A 19,965-nucleotide genomic window follows, 5' to 3' on the forward strand; every position below is an offset into this window, starting at 1 on the left:
TATCTCCTTCCCACACAGAAGAGAAAATCTTTGTCATATTCAGGTCATATTCATCCTCTGTTGTTTTGAATTCCACTGTAGTCATGACTCCCACAGAGGGAATCCAGTTTCTTCCCATTTTCACCATCATTTAGAGAAGAAAGCAAGCTTAACAGCTTCACTTAAGTAACTTGACTAGAATCGACTGCATGACACCAGGGATGCATCTGGCACATAGGGATTTCTCACCATCATTCATTACTGTAAATTGTTAGGCAATAGAAATGCTAAATTACATAACTGATGGTATAAAAAATCATTCTACGTGTTAGAGGACTGAACTTCCTTTTCTTTCAGATATTCTCTCCAGTATGCTTTGCTGTGCAATTCCTTTGAATCCTTAATAAAGGAGTCCTTTTATAATGAGTCCATGGTTTAAACTGTGTTGTCTTCAGCTGAATGACAACGGCACAGTAAATGTTTTTTCTTAGAGCAGATTGTCATGGTATATCTTAGAGACAGAGGCCATCTACCTGTAAAAGTTATCAAGAAATTCATCAGTTACACAGACTGTAAAGTGTCCGTGTATTGCCCATTAAACATTATTTGACTATCTTTATTGAATAGGAGATGGTCCCAGTTACCAGTTTCTGCTCACGGTGTTACTCAAAAAGGTTCTGTAAATACTCTGATATTTTCATGTACTCTGTTCATATTAATTTTCAGGTCTGTGCCAAAGTTCATGAAGCGAATGAAAGTACCTGACTACAAGGACAAGAATGTCTTTGGTGTGCCCCTGATAGTTCATGTCCAGAGAACAGGACAGCCGCTTCCCCAGAGCATACAGCAAGCACTACGTTACTTACGGAGCAACTGTTTAGATCAGGTATGAACTTTACTCCAGGGACATGGTTGATTTTTCTGTAAAGACACACTAAACAAACAATGGTGGACCTTCTTGTACTTAACACCTGAATTGTTTGAAGGGTCTTTTATCTCATGTTGGGCCCAGATTTCCTCCAGTGATTTGATACCTGATGCCAATACTGATTGTTTGTCATTTGAAGATTTGTATTGAGCTAATTAGTTGAATTCTTATAGACATAACAGTCTTGCTGATTCATACATAACAGCCTACTTCAAGGAATGGTGTGGGATCTTCCTGTCTGTTGAGTCAGTCCTGAGAAGAATTCAGGATTCCCAGCTTCTACCTGTAAGCTTATGTTTAACCATTGCCACTAAGAGTTAAATGCAGTCACCATTTCACAAGATATGGTACAAAAAGTTGTATTTACTTAGCAAAGAAACAAAAGTCCAAGAACAGAGAGCAAACTCAGCAAAATATTCCAAGTATTCTGTTGACAAAGTCAGATGTATCCAGATAGAGTTGGGTCAGCAGGGGTTCAATGCCAAAGCCATTACAGTACATTTCCTTTTATAGCGTTCCTAGCTGCAACAAGCCAGTTGGGGAACCCGCATACTCCAAGCATTTCAGGTGTTTTCATTCCCTTTGATTATGAGCAGGGCTGTCATATTTTTTACTTTCTTCCCCTAAGCATGCTGAACAAAGGACTGGAAGAACCCCCTGGCTCACTGGGTTCATTTCTCTATTATTATTAACATCGTGGCATATAACTGCTTCCATAAATGCTTTTAGGTAGTTGTAAGTTTGAAAAGGGGAAGCAGCATTTTATTCAGCAGGCTTTGTTGCTTTCGCAGCTCTGAGCACACAGAAAGGGTTTAAGTGGTCAGTTCTGAATCTTTCAATTTCTGATCCATATTCTGGTTGCTATTCAGGCTATTGAAAGACCTTCAACATAATCAAGTCCAACCATCAATCTACCTACTTAGTCCCATCACTAAACCATGTTCCTTACTGCCACCTCCACACATCTCTTAAATAACTCCAAGAACAAGGACTTCACCATTTCTCTGGGCGGACCATTCCAATGCTTGACTACCCTCTCCATGAATAAACTCTTCCTATATACCTCCCTCTTCCTATAAACCTCCCTTTGTGCAACTTGAGGCCATTTGCTCACATCCTATCACTTGGCACTTGAGAAGAGATCAACACCTTCCTCACTGCAACCTCCTGGCAGGTAACTGTAGAGAGCAATGAGGTCTCCCCTCAGTTTCCTCTTCTGCAGACTAAACAACCCCCGTTCCCTCTGCTGCTCCTCATAAGTCTTTTCTAGTCCCTTCACCAGCTTCATTGCTTTTCCCTGCACAAGCAAGTCACTATTGTTCTTGTAATGATGAATCCAAGACTGAACTCAGTATTCAGGGTGCACTCTCATCAGTGCCATATACTGTGGACAATCACTTCCCTAGTCCTGCTGGCCATGCTAGTTCTGATGCAGTCCTGTATGCCACTTGGCCAGCTGGGCACACTGATGGCTCATGTTCAGACAGCTACCAACCAGCACTCCCAAGTCCTTTTCTACCAGACAACTTCCCAGCAAATCTTCCCCAGGCCTACACTTCTGCACAGGGTTGTTTTGACCCAAGCACAGATCCTGGCAGTTGGCCTTGTTGAACATCTTGCAATTGGACTTGGCCCATCAGTCCAGCCTATCCAGATCTCTCTGCAGAGCCTCCCTACCCTCAAGCAGATCAACAGTCCCACCTCACTTGGTATTGTCTGCACCTACTAAGGATGCACTCAATTCTGTGTTCCAGATTTTTGATAAAACTGTTAAGCAAAACTGGTCTCAATACCAAACCCTGAGGAATACCACTAGTGACTGGCCACCAGCTGGATCAAACTCCATTCACCATGACTCTGAGCCAGGCCTTCCCCAGCAAACTGTACTTCTGTCCAAGCCATGAGCAGCCAATTTCTCCAGGAGAATAGTGTGGGAAATGTCATAAAACACTTTTCTAAAGTTGACGTAAACAACATCCATGGCCTTCCTCCATCTACTAGGCAGATCATCTTGTCACAGAAGATCAGGTTAGTCAGGCAGGACCTGCCTTTTATAAACACATGCTGGCTGCTTCTGATCACTCAATTGTTCTGTATGTGCCATGTGATGTTGGGTGACAGTCGTGTTCCCCAAAATGGAAGTCTGAAAATTAAATGTCTAGCAGCTGTGAATCACAGCTGTTCCCTTTTACAGCCACGGGAAAGACATAGGCCCTTCTTACCATTTCTCTCTGTTGACTGTACAGAGACCTTGTAGCGGTCAGACCTTGACAGCTAATTCCTTGGGTGTTGAAAGTGAGGTGAGATGAGTTGTACTAACTGTAGCGTGGGAATCAAGGGGTAGGAGGAATAACTTGTTGAAAGTGTACTTATAGGGGTTGGAAGTAGAGACATATTAGAGACAATTAGAAAAAAATATATATTTTGTAGCTAACATTCCTGGTAATCAATGGGGTAATATGGGTTTGAGCTGGGAAACCCAGCTCAAAGAAGTAAGAAAGTAAGCTCAAAGTAAGCTCAAAGTAAGAAGAAAAGTTATGCTGCAAGCCTGGAATCAGTGATGTGATGGAGATGGAGGAGGAGAAAAATGCCTGAGTATGAGGAAAGGAAATGGGGAGATAAAGATGGACTAGTCAAAAAAGTAGCAGAGCAATAGGAAGAAAGAGTAAGGAGAGGAGGAGTAAATGGGGAAGGGAGAGTAAAACCAAAGAGAAGGAAAAAAGCTCATAAGAGATTTGAGACAGTCAAGAGGAGTGTCCGTGGGCAGTCTCAAACAAGTATCTGTGCCAAGAAAGAGGGCTTAGTTGCTGAGAATCATCAGAGCTACGTGAAGGGTCATTTCAGCTCAGCCTGAGTTTCAGCTCAGGGTGGAATTGGGAAAATACTGAATAGAAAGTGAAGAAGGAAAAGTACAGATCAGGATAATTTAAAATATCTTTCCACCAAAAACCTTTCTAGGCCAAAAAGCTCCAGGCAATTCAGCTTCTCTGCTTTACAGTCACTTCCTTTGTTCCCATTTAATTCAGTCTCCTAATGCCTGGCCAGAGGTCTAAGCAGCATCCAGTCTTCCCAGCATTAATGTCCATTCTGTGCGTAGCAGAAGGCAGTCTTGAGTCCAGAAGAGGCATCAGAGCTTCTGCACTTAGTAAAGTTGAGGTTGCTTTACATCATTATAAAGCCTGGGTCCTGACACTGAAATGTCTGACATGTGAGGAGCATCACCTTTATTTGTGGAATACGTTATTCAGTTTCAGCTTCTGAAATAGAAACTGCTTTGCCTTTGTCAACTGCATCTTTATTTCTGCTATGCATCATAGGGCTGCTTGCAGGGTAGATGATACATAGCATGAGGATAATAAAGAGATGGGCCAAACTAATCTCTGAAAAATCACTGAATTTATAGTCCCATTTTATTTAGAGAATGAATCTGTAGTATCGGAGAACAGAGCTAAAACATCTCTTTCTATCAAGCAAAAAACTGTCCTCTTTCAATTAATTGTGTACACACCCCCCCAAAAAACAAACAAACAAACAAAAAAAGAGTTCAGATAAATATCATTAAATAAAACAGATTGAGAGTAGCAAAACGATGTGCAGTAGGAGAGCAGGAGATTGTGCTGGTGAGATCTGATGTCTGACCTCTCACATCAGACTTAGCTGGAAGTTTTTAAAAGATTCTTTATACCAGCAAGGACTCTTTCCATCAAAATCAGTGAACTGAGCTTTTGCTCTCACCATTTATCTACCACATACCAAAACTGTATTATTTGAATAGAATTAGCATGTGTCCTTCTGTGTCTTCAGCACACATTTCTAAAAGGAAAAGGGATTTGAAAGGAAGAAGGGAAAGGGACGAATGAAAAGAGACAGATGCTCTTTCTTGTATTTCTTGTATTCTTTTGTCAAAACTAAGGAGAGCTTCACCTGTGAAGAGAAATACAATATGCCAGCATGTACAAAGGGCAAGTTCCACTTCTGTAATTCCTAAATATGAATAATAACAAGTCATAGAAGAGAAGCAGCTCACTGCCACTGCTTGCAGTCTGGCATAGGAGCTCATCTCCGTATAGACAAATACATCCCCTCCCAGAGCTGCATAGTATGCTATTCATGTTATCTCTGTTACTAATGGACGAGTTAACAAAAGTCCTAAATATCTTACAATTGAAATGTTCTAGAGAGGCAGCTCAGGATGAAGGGCACATTTCACTGCCTTTACACTTTTTTCTTGGTGTGCAGAAGGCTGAAGAGCAAGACAGTGGACACTGAAATGTGCCTTTTTATAGATCTTTCTCAACAGTTCACCTTTTCCCCTGCAAAACTGTGGGCAAACAGTGCTAACATTTCCCAAATGAAAGCCTGGAAACTCACTTGGGAATAGATAATGTGGTTGAGGCTCAGGAATTCACCCCAGGGGAATTCCATTTGTGAGAACTTCTGTGGCAGGGCAGCACTGCTGTGAAGACACTCACAGGCCTCATTTTAAGAATTACCACTTCCTCTAGAATTGAAAGCAAACAAGATAAAAAAGTATCTTAGTGACACTGCACAAATAATCCCTCTGCGGCCTCTGCTTTTAAACTGGGGTTTACAGTGGAATCTGAGGGAAGCAGGGAGCAGGAAGGGGAAAAAATAGATTTGGTCTTGATTTGAAAGCTCTACCAGGACGTACTAATCTTTTGCCACAGCATTTATTACTTAGTCGAGCATAATGTTTTCTTGTTAGTCTTCAAAATATATACCCAAATAAACATGAGGAACCAGATTCTCAGCTGGAGTAAATCAGCAGACAGTCACCGAAGCCAAGCAAGCCACACTGATTTATATCAACTAAGCATCTTGCTTATACTGTTCAAGCAGCAGCATAGTAACCACATGCACTCTGAACTCTCCGTCTACCATCTGATGAAGAGTTGCAGCGTGATTAACTCTTACTGCCCCACCATCAGTTGTATACAAGACTGTAGGCAAGTCACGGCTGTGACATTTGCATGAGTTCCTCTTGCCCTTGCCTAGAAGTAAAATAAGCAAACATAGCTTTGGTCATAATCAAAACCTCCTGTAAAACGTGTTTTTGTTTTTTTTTTCATATATATATTGTAAGTAACATTGTATTTTTACTCAAATCCACATGGCACCTTTCTAGGTGGGTCTGTTTCGAAAATCTGGAGTGAAGTCCCGAATCCAGGCCCTGCGTCAAATGAATGAGAGCTCCCCAGAAAATGTCAGCTATGAAGACCAGTCAGCATATGATGTGGCAGACATGGTAAAGCAATTTTTCCGGGACTTGCCAGAACCTCTCCTCACAAGTAAACTGGGAGAGACTTTTCTACACATCTACCAATGTGAGTTGCAGTACTTTTATTCCTATAAACAACTCAAAGTTATTATAAATTACATAATATTATAAATTATATAATCATAAATTTTAAAAAATTTTGATGTGTTAACACTGAGTGAGGTTCTTCCTGATCACCTCCAAGATGTATAAAAGAACCTCTCTGTGCTCCACATCTATAGCTGAGAGATTTTCAGAACTGCCTACAGGCTTCAGCATTAAAATACTAGGAACTTTAATGCAAAGACAGTGTTCAAATCTTAAGAAGCTTTGAAAATATCAACCTTACAATCAGAAAGATGCCAAAAGGACAGACAGGCCATAGATATAAGAAGTGTGAATAGACTCCCATTTTTGTCACACTTCTTTAAATTGTGAGCCCATTTCATGTAGACCTCTAAATACAAGTGAGTCTTTCCAACAAGAAAAGGTACTTGACCATGAGAACATGCAGCTGTGCAGTCCTCTTCATTGCTGTGACTTGATTATTTGCCTTTTAATTATAGTCAATAAAATGTACATGGAAGCAACAAGCTACCTTCATTTACATCCTCAGCTTTTATGTAAAGATATCATAGAGAAAGCAAAAAGCCAAGGATTTCTTCTTTTCATCTCAGCATAAGCAGTCTTCAGCAAAACCTGAGACTCAAACACATCAGAATGGTGAGAATCCATGTTAATCAGGAAACGACTGTGTATCTCTTGTCCAAACTGAGAAGTAAACAATGAAGAAAACACTGAAAAGCCAAAGGAATTAGAGATTTCCTGAGAATGTCCATTATGAAGGCCTATCAGTCATTACTCTGGGAGATACAAACAGGCCTATGCAGCCAACCTAAGCCAAATAATTTGAAGTGCTAAAGAGATGTCTACTCTTTTCACTTGCAGATGTTTCAGCTGCTGTAACAATAGAAAGACATTTTAAACACTGTATTGCCCCAAGCTAAAGTATCTAAGTTACTTTTGTGCTTCCCTCTACTGTTAGAGCTGTCTGTGGTGCATAGTCACTAATTAATTTAACACCATGGTGTCTTTAAGCTGATAGAGACGTGCTGAGATCCTGCATGTGTGAGAGAGCACTGCAAATAGATTCAGTGGATTTTGTCATATGGAATGTTGTGGGACACACGTGACCTGAAATAGTTGGTGTCCAGTCTTGGAGCATCATTTTGCCCTCTTCTTTCCTGCTCACAGGTTGCAGGACATGTCTGCCTGCACATACATCAGTGAGCTTTTTCAGACAAGCAACAGAAAACCTTGGTGCTCACAAAATGGCAATCACAATCGTTTCCATCAGTGAAGTGGCCAAGGAGAAGATTATCAGCTAGAAGGACATGTTCTACATGTCCTTGGAAACAAACCACCTTTAAACTACTGTGTGATAAAAATTGGAAGAGTCCTATCTTGGCATAAGAGTGATGCAGAAATACGGCAGATCTCGATGCCATCAGTGTTACTGGGTCCGTAGGAATCCCCATTTCCAAGTCCAGAGCCTGCCATTAGGATTCACAATGGCCAAGAGTGCAACATTGCTACCAGCCAACAAAAAATGCTGGAAAAAGGCGCCTGGACTGACTCTGTGACCCTCTGTGGAGTTGCAGTGGGAAGTCTGAAGAAGTCTTTTTACACTAGTGGGAGTGAAAAGAAAGGCTAGGAAAGATATTCTTGAACTGCACAAGTGCTTAAAAGGATATTCGGAAATATTTGATCATGGGTCTGTTTAGAACAAGGTGGGAAAAGGAAAAAGTGGCTTTTGTAGACACTGGAGAACAATGTTTGGATTAAAAACAAGTAGCAGTGTTTGTTTCCACTTGGACAACAACAAATATGTTTTTCTGTTTTAGATGGTACTGACAGAAGAATGTTGAAAATTACTGGGATACCAATTGTATTTCATAATGTCTGCAATTAAATAAGTCTGTAGCTGGGACTTTTTCTTCCCATTCATCCTGTTTAACAAAATATTAATGTGAGGTTAGAATGGATTTTTTCCTCTCTTAGTTTGTTGGCAAGGGATTTCTGATTTTCTGGGAGTTAGTGAACATCTTTTTCAGATATCCAGGACTTTTTTCATATACCCCAAATGGTTTGATTTCCTGTAAAACAGAGGAGTGGGGATGAGAAGATTAGTGTTGTAGTCTATGTGGCTTAGCACTGATGAAACTTTCTCCATTTTCCTAAAACCCTCCACTGCCTATTGTTTACAAACCTGTGGCTTGAAAGGTTGGCCAGTCTTCTCTATGTATGAGACCTGCCAGCACAGCAGGACAGATGGATGAGTACCAGGAGGGTATGTGGGATGAAGACAAGTTCCGTAGATTTAGCAAAGGCTCCTCTGACTTCTCAGAAAGACCTGGCCTTGCCACTTCTTGAAAATCAAAAACATTGCACTGTGTTCATTTTGTCACTCACGTTTAAAAGCTTTTAAAATAAAGTGCTTGTGCAAGGCTAACAGGCAGAGCTTAAAAGCTGGCTGTTCCCTGTACTGTAATTCTGCTTTTGTTGTTCTTCTCTTTATTATATTGAGTGTATGTAATACCCAGAGGAGGGCTCCAAATCCAAACCGAGAAAACGTATGGTAGTTTTAGACATGAATCTGTCTGAGATGCTATTTAAGCATATCCATTACTGCTTTCACGAAAGTGTCTTACAGCTTAGGGCACAAGCATAAGTATTTTCCTGAAGCTTCTCTAAGACTTGTGAACTGTCTTCCCAAGGGACAAAATAAACCGGAAAAGTAACAATTAAAGATATGAGTAGGTGCTCCTTTCACAAATTTTAAATGAAGTTCAGACTTTTCTTGTGAAACACCTTTTGAAACAAACAGAGGAATGCCATCAGCTGGCTAGGCAAGCTGTGTGTGATGGAAGAGCAGACATCACAGCCTTCAGCCAGCTGGTCTTCGCCCCTTCATCCCCTGTCATCTGCCCCTTCAGAAAGCCATTCCCAAAGTGTGAATTCTTGTTAACAGGATAGAGTTAACACAGTAATCTCGGTGTTAGATAGAGTCAACACAATTAACTGGTTGTCTTCCAGGCTCCGTATTTGATCCTGCAATTAACCCTGCTGAATGTTGTTGCTTTTCCACAGACGTCCCCAAGGAGCAGAGGCTGCAGGCGGTGCAGGCGGCCATCATGCTGATGTCAGACGAGAACCGGGAGGTTTTGCAGACCCTGCTGTGCTTCCTGAGCGATGTCACCTCTGTGGAGGAGAATCAGATGACTCCTATGAACATAGCTGTTTGTCTGGCCCCTTCCCTCTTCCATCTCAACATAGTGAAGAAGGAAAGCTCTCCAAGGTAAGTTTCTTCTTAGCACTATAAATAGGCACGTTCTTAACACAAGAGGATGCTTTCAGTGTTTCTAAAGGCCTACAGGGTAACATTTTCCCAAGTGTCTGCTTTCCACGACACGATACGCAGGGCATGGCTTCAGCAAGAGGAAAAAGCCGATACTGCAGAGCCAGCAGCACACTTGCATATGCACAGAAGGTGTTTTCGCAAGCCCAGCAGGGTGTTTCTGTCTGTGCAGTGTGAATATGCAAGTGCCGGCTTTTAATGCAAAATTTCAATGACACACTAGTGAGTTTTGCATAAGTAATGTTGGCTTCTGAGAAGGAAAAGGGGCCGATTTTGCTCCAGTTGAAGTCAAGGACTGACCATGTTTTGCACAGTTTTCACATGTCCTTTTTCAGTGAATGGTACAAGGTGTAAAGCCGTATCCTTGATAGAGCCAGTGGGTGTTTGCAGAAATGAAGCGCGACGCTTGTTAAGGGGACACCAGGCACAGGCAGGACAAGTGTGGGACTGTAGAACAGGAAATCCTGATCCCACTTGTATCACTGAGTTTATTTCAGGCCGTGTTAAGGTGATGTGTAACATGATGAGTGTAGCTTAAGCAGGGCATAGGCCCCACTAAACATAAGCGGCCCCAGCTTGATGTCCCTTCTGAGATTTTTTCCGGCTTTTACCTTTGCTGCAGTAATATTTTAGATAAACATTTCTCTTTTAAAAAAGGCCCAATGGTCTGAACAATCTTTGTGATAAACACAAGTTAAAGATAGACATTTCACTCTGGTGTTAAGAACATCCTGCAGCTATGTTTGCTTTTGTATTAAAAAGATTCAGCTCTTTTTACCTGAGACACTGAATTCAATTACAGAGTAATACAGAAAAAATATGCAACAGGGAAGCCAGATCAGAAGGACCTCAGTGAAAACCTGGCAGCTACTCAGGGACTTGCTCACATGATAATGGAATGCAACAAACTTTTTGAGGTGAGTGAGAGACTCAAACAGCATTATTCATGGACACATAATGCAGTACCCTTTGAAGTATTTATGTTCATGCTTACATTTTCTATCTGCTATTAGCACGGAGATTGATGGTGCTTCACTTATTTGTAAACCTGCTCCATCTAAAATTTATTTATCTCATTTCTTTATGACTGTTCCCTACTAGCAGTTGAAGGTGCAACTATTAAAAATGCAGAATAATTATCTGTGACAGTTTTCAACCCAAATTACAGGATTAGGAAATTTTAGTTTAATTAAAATCAAAATCTGCTGTTTTAACATTTCATTTTATTATAAAGCTTGTAGTGCCTCAATTAAGACTAATCCATCTCAAGAAGAATAGCTGATACATTTTTTTGTGTGTTATGCAATAAAGTTAAAATCACGCAGGGAGATGCAGCCATTCCTTGAGCTACTTTCACTGCAGGTATAGGAGAGGTAATGCTTATAACTCCCTTCCCCAAGAGCACAAAGCAGCATTTCTAGGGGAGTGATGCAGTTGTATTGACATAGAGTTGATCAGTCTAATGTGGTTCTGCCTGAGTAGTGCTATTCTGCCCCATTGACTGTTCCATTATATTGCCTTGATTTCTCAGCTTGTGTAATAAGAAAAGGCAGAAATAGGTAACCATTTCCCTGATTGTCGGCTTGTTGCAATTGGATGCTAAGTGGTCCATCAGCCTAGAAAGCACTGCTTTAAGGAAAAGTTCTCAGCAGGAGTTTTTCCCTGTGTGCTTTTTCCCACTTTCGTGGCGCAGGTCCCACACGAGATGGTAACCCAGTCCCGAAACTCCTACATTGATGCAGAAGTGCATTCTCCCACCCTGGATGAACTTGGGAAACAAGTAGATGAGGAAGGAGGGAGCTACCAGACGTACCTTGAAAGTCTCATGCAGAATCTCCAGAAAGAAGCAAAAGAGAAATTCAAAGGATGGGTCACTTGTTCCAGTATGGAGAACACAGAACTCGCCTACAAAAAGGTAATTTGTGGAGACACAGAAGAGGCAGTAAACAAACAAAAGTGAAATACACCCTACCTGTGTGACCCACCGGCTTGTTGCATGACTTAAACCTTCTGTCTGCTGACGCAGCTGATTTTTTAAAAGACCACTAAAACCCATTAAAGTGTAATGTAATAGTGATCCAAGTGGGAGATACCAGGACGAGGCACACAAAACGATCTAAGGTCTCAGAAAAAGGGATGAAGTGATACAGCCAACAATGCAATTGGAGAGAGGGCTGGGAGTTAACATATAACATTACTGGGATAAGATTTTGACTGGAAGAGACAATTTCTGACTGTTGCCTGTTCTTTGCCAGCAGTTCAGAGCACACAGTCAGAAGAAAGGTATTAAAAATCTCTTCAGGTTGCATATCGTCTTGTTCTTGTTTCCTGTGCATTTTTGATAACTGCAACCTTTATTGAAATTTCTCAAGCTGCTCCAGTCTCGGTCACTCCTGCAGGGAAAGCCAGACGGCTGCAGACAGAAGGTGCTGCAGGGTCCCTGCAGGCAGTGAGAGGCCAGGAGTGCTCAGCCTGGAGAAGAGGAGGCTCAGGGGGATCTCCTCCATGTCCCTTAATCCCTGAAGGGAGGGTGCAGAGAGGCCAGAGCCAGACTCTGCTCAGTGGTGCCCAGTGCCAGGACAGGAGGCCATGGGCACAGCCGGGCACCCAGGAGGCTCCCTCTGAGCACCAGGCAGCACTGCTGTGCTGGGCGGGTGACGGAGCCCTGGCACAGGCTGCCCAGAGAGGCTGTGGGGTCTCCTCCTTGGGGAGCTCCAAAAGCCGCCTGGACGTGGGCCTGGGCAGCCTGCTCTGGGTGTCCCTGCTTGGGCAGGGGGGGCACCAGGGGCCTCCAGCGGGCCCTGCCAGCCTCAACCCTTCTGTGGCTCTGTGATTCTGTGAAAGCCACTGGAAGGGGTGTGGGATCTGGGTGTTAAGGGGACAGGAGGCATCATTTCCCCTGTTAAGTGCAATTCCTCTGTTAGGACAAAGAAATACAATTCTGATTTATAGTCAGCTTCTGTGTATGACTCCTCCAGGAAGGCACTGCAGGAGGTTGAGGAGGCAGGGCTTAGGTGGGAGTAGGATGTGGGAATGGGGAGGGAGTGAATGGGGCATGAGCGTGGAGTCAAGCACATGGGAGACTATAGAGGAGACTGGGAGTAGCCTAGGTCTGGGGCAAAAAGACAGGAGAAATGACAGCTATTGGGAGGAGGAGTTATAACAACATAACATAATTTAAAATAGGATATGTGGCAGCTGGGTTTCTGGAGACACAATCCTGTGTCTGTGAGAGGTGCTGGGGGGTTCTGAAGCACTTGAATTCGTATGTGAAGATGCCAGGAAAGCAGGGCTTGCAAGATCCAGATAATTTGTTTGCTGCCTGAAAGACAACAACCCTGAAATTATGCAGAAATGTACGTGTGTAATTTAAGGTACTCATCTTACACATAACCCAGCACTTTCCACTCCCCTTACTGCATGCTGTAGAGGTGTAACAGGAGCCATGAGCTAGTAAGATCTGGCAAAGAGTTCGTGTGTTTCTTCTTGGAAAGGTGCTTTCCCAATACATCCCTTGCAGCTATTTTGAGGAGGAAACATCTGTGTCTCTGACACAGAAGTGAATCAACATGTTTTCTTCTCCTTCAAGTTCCGTTCTTCCACTAATTAGCCAGGCAGGCTGGCCCTCAGTCCCAGCCACTGCCCAAGGTGGTGGCTTCGTTTCAGACCAGTGTTTCAGTCTGTCCTTTCATCTGTTTTCAGTCCTACACGCACATATTCATTGCACTTCGGATGCTTGAGGTTGAAACAGCATCTGTCACACCACAGATAGTACAGCAGCTCTGCTGGCACAATGAGAACTGGTCCAGATACACATGGCTGTGAGAGCAGAAGTATGGTTATCACTTCAGTTTTCCATCCGGGACTAGCGTGCAGATGTTTTCACATGCAGAAGAGGATCAGCAATAGCAATAATAGCGATGATTAGCAGGGAAATTTGCATGCTCTTAAGCTTCATCTTAAGCTCAAGTAGGATACCCATATAAAGATTTTGTCCCGTTACTCTGTGCTGAATATTTACATATAAATCATGGGGTTTTATGCTCTGTTGCTTTACTCCAGGTTGGGGATGGGAACCCCCTGAGGCTTTGGAAGGCGTCAGTGGAAGTGGAGGCCCCCCCGTCAGTTGTCCTGAACCGAGTGCTGAGAGAACGGCACCTCTGGGATGAGGACTTCTTGCAGTGGAAGGTGGTTGAGAGCCTCGACAAACAGACAGAAGTTTACCAGTACGTTTTGAACAGCATGGCTCCTCATCCTGTCCGGGATTTTGTTGTCCTAAGGTAAGCTAAGGGCAGTTCTCCAGTAGCTTTGCTTCCTGCACTGCGGACAAGGAAGATCTGTTCTTATCTCACCTCAGCCTTAGCATCTGTAAATTGTGCGTTGAGAACTCTACTTCTGGGCAGCAGCATTTATTTGAAATTAAAATTGTACACCTAGTGCATGGTGACCTTTTCTCTGATGTAATTTGAGCAGCACATACTCCTGAGGCCATAAATATCATTTATTCCTTAGAACAGATGCCTGATAATAGCTGCTGTTCTCTTAGCTTTGTTTGTTGTCAAAACAGTGCAAACAGAACCCAATTGTTTTTTACCCTGCTTTTGCTGTTCTCTGGAGAGTGTTTGATGTTTAAGAGCCAAATGTTCAGTGAAGAAGATAGCGATGCTTTTAAGTAGAGCTTCTTATATGGTCCCTATATAAGTTATTTTAGATTTGAGGTTGAAGACTTTGTAGACCAAGAAATGCTAACCCATAAAAATCACAGTGTGGAAATGAACAGAAGGAGGTAGTAGATTTGTGTTCTGAGCCTTTGAGATCTCTCAAAGAAAAGTATCACAATATATCAATATTCCAAATTCAGACCCAGTTCTGCCCCTATGTGCACATACTGAGCAGACAAAAAAAATTCCTCTCATGTACATCCTGCCTTTGAAATCCTGGCCCCTTGCTTGCTAGGGGCTATTGTGGAGCTGCTGACATATTTCACTTGCAGGGTCAGTCCTACGGTTACTTATTTCAGGATAATTTTGTGCGTTCCCATTCTTGGTCACTGCTTTCTTTGACTGAAATGATTTGCCAGACAAATACTAAGCAGTTTTGACAATGGAAATAGTCCAGTGAGTCAGAATTACATTAGAGGGAACAAAGATTGAAGGAAAAAGATGAACCCAATAAAATATAATTTCAATAGTACATCCCTTTTATGAACTTCAGCATTCTCTTCAAGAATGATGACATGCAGATATTGTTGGAATAAGGGAAGAATTATTGGAACTCTTAGATGAAGATTTTTTAAAAAATTCTGTAAGTCTTCACAATGTGAAAACTAGTCTTTCTATTGCTCTATCTCTTCTGCCTTCCTACAGAATATTGGGCTACATTAATTTTATAATTAATTTTCTTAAATAATATTATCAATTTGTACAAGTGATAAATTTGGCCCTCTGCGCAGCACCCAGAAGATTGTCTGGGAGCGGCAGGGAGGTTTTGATGACCATAATTCTGTCCTCTTATTTGCCACTTAATTCACTATTAGGTTTCATGGTGTTTTATGTTCTTTAAAGACCTGCTGTGCAGTCGTATCAGTTAAAGGAAAATCTTGCCATCAAGTCCTCATTCTTTTCACTAACCCAGGCAGAATGACCCCCAAGGACTGAAATATATATCATAAAACAGAATCCTGGTGGGTTTTTAAGGGCTGGAAAGAGCCGTCAGGCAGATCTGACAGTTTCTGCTGTTTATCTCTTTTGATTTATATCATTATGTCTAGAACAAGGTTAGCCGGTGATATCGCGGTCAATTTGATACATTATGATTGGTGGGATGTGCACAGTGAAATTATAATTCACCTCTGGGGACATGAATACGTGTATTTTAAAGGACTGCCTTCTCCCCTTCCCAGTCAAACTGGTGGTTGTGAAAAGATAGAAATGTAGTTCTTTGGTTTCTAATTCAGCAGTCATAATGAGAAGACTGGGCTCCCTTGAGGAGACTATAAGGGTAAAAGTACAGGGCCAGTGTTTCATATACCTGGGATCTGAAGCAGCTCTCAGCTGCCCTGCACGTACATCACTTTTCATTAAAGGTTCCTCAGGTGTTTAGTGTTAGTTAAGCATTACAGCACACCTGTGTGTTAGGTGTTGTACCCATTTTTATTACCATAAAATATTTATAGGGAAGTACAGCGACCAGCGTAAAACCATATAACCAAGAGTAGGAAGTCGTCTTAAATCTCACATCTTTTTCTACTTCAGAAATGGTGCAACTAAGTGTCATGTAGTTACCAAAATAATGTGGTCGCAGCTAAGCACAGTGCAGGCAGTGGCTCAGCATCTCACTAGAGATGTCTCTCCATGTGCTGCACCTCCTAAGATAGCTCATCATTTTTATTAAGGCACATACACATGCAAAACCCTCTGAAATCAGTCTCTTCCTACATTTTCTTGAATAACAGCTCAATTTCATATAAAAAATGCAGAATGGTAAAGCATCTGCTGAAGAACAAATTTCATCAGTCCTTAAAAGCAGCTTACCTGCTTCCCAAGGTGCCATAATCCCTATCTCAGACAGTCCATGGCAAGATGATGCACATCATACAGTACAGTGGAAATTTATTATTTCTTCCCACAGCATGGGAAAAGAATATAATCTTGTGAGATCCCAGGCAGACGAGAAAGATGTGAGATACCAGAAAATGGAGGGAATGCTAGCAGAACAGGAAAAATATGTTAAGTATTAAAGTCTAGATCTCTTGAACCTGTGAAAAACATCTGTACAGTCTGTCAGAGAGGCTAGAAACCTGGTAGAGGAAAAAAATGAAACAAGTGACAGTGCTCAAAATAAAAATACGTCTTAACAGGCCAGCCCAAAACCTGACTGCTTGAGGAAAGAAACACACTGGTAATAAGGAAACAACTACCTATAATTGGCTGACAAATGCAGTGACATGTTCATGAAATTTTACAGTTATAGTACTTTTTCCTGTGTAAAATTTCCTCGGTAGTTGTGTAAAGTTGGTGAAAGAAAATGTGCTTCTGTGCTCCAGAAAATGCCCCTTTCCTCCTGTAATGGAAGAGAGCATTCAGCACAGATCCTGGAAGGAGGGGTAGAAAAATACCATTTTTTCAGGGCCTGCAAAAATGTGTTGGTTCTTGCTGTGTGGCATTGGAAAGGAGAAGCTTTCCAACGAGATGTCTCTTTTTGGAGTAACAGTGAGGAGGAGGGAAGCAAATGGATGATGCCTTTGGGTGTGCCTGGGTGATCCGTCCCTCTCTATGGGGTAGTTGGCAAGGATTTGGGTTCAGATGTTTGCTTCATAGCAAACCAAAGTCTACCTAAGGAAAGGAAGCGTCAACTTCGCTGTCATTCCCAAGCAAGTTAACATGAAATTTCAGCCTTTGGCTGGTTCAACAAATTAGCCATGTTAAGAATATTTTGCCAGTGCTGCTCAGAGTGTGCAGAGGCAAATGACAACCATGTAATTGTCATCAGCCACCTCGGGAGAGTTTCTTCAGCTGCTGTGCATCAGTGGATATTAGCAGCAGAACATCCTGCTAAAATGTGCTGCCTTTATACTTATCATCACCAAGAGTATTGCACGTTAGCGCCATTGATTGAATAAATGCACATCATTAAATTTGGATGTCCTCAAAACATGTCCTAGGAGTTTCAGGAGACAGTGTTGGTAGCAGTGAGGATTTCTGCTGTGCTAAACTGTATTTGCTGCTCTATGACAGTCTGCATGGGTGCAGTGCAACATTTCAGCCTTTGCTGGATGGCTTGTGCTCACTTTGTGGCCTTCCCAAAACTTAGGAAAATGGGCTATTTCCTACCCAAATGCCAATAACGTTGATGGAGTGGTGCTGTATCCCAGCCACTGCTGTGCTGCACGTCATATGAATTTCCAGTCCTGCAGTAATTCAATTTGTTTGGAATCAGAGTGGATTAACATTTAGCAAGTCGGATGTATGGGCAGAGTGACTGCCTGTCCATCTGCAGAAGGCAAAAGGCTGTGGCATGCCCTCTAACACATGATGGTTACAAAATCCTTGTGAGGACAAGCACAATTTCTCCACCTGGAGCCAGCAGCAATGTCAGTGAGTGGCTGTTCCACATCAGGCTCGGATTCCCAGCTTGGTGACGGGCAGCAGAATCAGGTGCACATCGCCTTTCAGGAAAACAATGTAAATAGCACTGATTGCAAGACCCCTCACTTAGTCATCTCAGCAGGTGGCCGTTTGGGGGGTTGATTTGCCTACTCCTGTACCAAAGTATCCTAACCTCTGAGCATTTCTCATTAAAATTATGGTACCCAGCATTAAAATTAATACATTTCCAGGAGGGAAATCTAACAACTGAGCTTGATAGATGTCTGTGGCCTGTCTTGAGCAACAATCCTAACAAACTTGGTACACAAAACTCCTCCAGGGACACCTAGGACATCACAGGCATCATCTCCATAAGCAAAGTCAGTTAACGTGCCTCTGAGAACTGCTCAGTTTCCCACCTTGTGGGAAAATGTACACGTCATGTGGGTTTCATGGCTACCTATCTCTGAAAATTGCCCACCTCAGACTTGCCCAATCTACACCATGTTCTTGTGCCAGCACTGTATTTTAGCTTAAATATGTCCCTTCTCCCACTATTGTGTTTTCCCCTGCTTGTATTTATATATACATATTTATATATATTTATATAATAGTCCCTCATTGGTCTTCTGAGACATGGCTCTTTGGCCTTACAGGGACAAGCAGAAAAACAAACTGTAACTTTAATTCAGGTTCTTGCTTGTGTGCCCAAAAGCCTACTTACTAAAGCAATTTCATCCTGAATGTGTTGCTGCAGGACATGGAGGACAGATTTGCCAAAGGGAATGTGCATGCTGGTTGCCATCTCTGTGGAGCACGAAGAGGCTCCTCCTATGGGGGCTGTGCGAGCCATCGTGATGGACTCTCAGTACTTGATAGAGCCATGTGGCTCAGGAAAAGCCAGGCTGACCCATATCTGCAGGATTGACCTGAAGTAAGTATCCTGCCTGCAAAAAGCAGATGTCCATTCAGCAGGGCAAAAAAAACACCAGCTCAAAGAGGGGAGGTGCAGGGAACAGAGGGCATGGTTAACATAGCTTTGCTGCTTTGGAGTCCTCTTGTGGTCTTTTGTGTCCACCAAGCTCATTTCTGTGTTCAGCATCTACTGTCGTTATAATGTGATCATAGAAATAAAATCTGGTTGTTTGATTACTGCAAAGGAGCACTGCAGAGTATGTTTACAATGACAAGTATTCATATTCCCCAACAACACCACAGGCAGCAGGGAGTAGGGGGCATGGCAAGCCCATTCCTGTGGAGCATAGTTCGTGAGTATTTGAATTTCTCAATAACTGTGTCTTTCCATTTCTTCAGAGGACATTCCCCAGAGTGGTACAACAAAGGCTTTGGACATCTGTGTGCAGCAGAAGTTGCCAGGATCAGAAACTCATTTCAGCCTCTGATTGCCGAGGGACCAGAAACAAAAATCTGAGGAAGTGTTCCTGTAAATGTGGACGTGTAAATCAGGGTATGGCCAGAGAACAGGAAGACAGAAAGCAAAGACCTTATTTAAGTTACAGAAGGCTGACCAGACCTGGGTCTGTACAAAGGAGAAAAAGGAATTTTATAGGAAAGTTCTTTTATTCTGGAGACTTCACCTCCCACATCCCTTCTGTATTAATTTCAGTTATTGAAGTAGATCTTTCCTCAAAGAGCTTTTATCTTTATTACTTTGAAATCAGACTATTGCCATTACTTGTGTGTTACATAACTCTGGTATTTAAAGGCTTCTGAGAAGCATATTTTAATTGTAAATAAATTATGTACAGTATGTATATATTTATCTATATTATATCTATATATAAGTATATGTATAAATTAATTATTTTGTATATAACTCAGTGCTTTGTAGAGGAAATCACTTGCATCAGTTGGACCTTAAATGAATCCATCACTTGTTTCTTAGTGTGTCACTGCTACATAAGCTGTTTGCTATTATCACAGGGCTACCAGACATAATCCGTGTGATAACAGAAGCATCTGTTCTCGAATTTGTTTTGTGTTTGTGTGCTACGAGAAGGTACCTAGAAATAGATGTAGGAGGAATTAAAAGAGCTAAGGAGGAGAGAGGTTGTTGTATGTTTAAAAATAGTGAGGAGAGGATCCGTTTCACCAAATAAAATATGTGGAAATGTAACTGAGATAGACATTTTGAAGGCTGTTTATATTCAGCTGCAGAAAGCCTGTGACTGTTAGCACAAGATATCATCGAAAACTTTCCTATTGCCTTAATTAATGGTGTATCTGCCACTAGAGAACCTCACTATTTGCAGTG

General features: G+C 42.1%; 1 protein-coding gene across 8 annotated transcripts in view; it reads left to right on the forward strand.

Annotated features, from left to right (window-relative positions):
• Positions 1-19,480, forward strand: part of STARD13 (StAR related lipid transfer domain containing 13) — a 291,823-nt gene extending 272,343 nt beyond the window's left edge. For all 8 annotated transcript variants that reach the window (XM_032189232.1, XM_032189250.1, XM_032189259.1 and 5 more), the window contains 8 exons: positions 706-865; positions 6,054-6,252; positions 9,336-9,543; positions 10,406-10,520; positions 11,297-11,518; positions 13,666-13,883; positions 18,448-18,624; positions 19,005-19,480. In XM_032189232.1, the coding sequence (XP_032045123.1) occupies positions 706-865; positions 6,054-6,252; positions 9,336-9,543; positions 10,406-10,520; positions 11,297-11,518; positions 13,666-13,883; positions 18,448-18,624; positions 19,005-19,122 (1,417 nt within the window). In that variant the 3' untranslated portion in view covers positions 19,123-19,480. The remainder of the gene's footprint in view (positions 1-705; positions 866-6,053; positions 6,253-9,335; positions 9,544-10,405; positions 10,521-11,296; positions 11,519-13,665; positions 13,884-18,447; positions 18,625-19,004) is intronic.
• The last annotated feature ends 485 nt before the right edge of the window (positions 19,481-19,965 follow it).

This window comes from Aythya fuligula, chromosome 1 (assembly GCF_009819795.1).
Source record: "Aythya fuligula isolate bAytFul2 chromosome 1, bAytFul2.pri, whole genome shotgun sequence".
Classification (NCBI taxonomy): Eukaryota; Metazoa; Chordata; class Aves; order Anseriformes; family Anatidae; genus Aythya; species Aythya fuligula.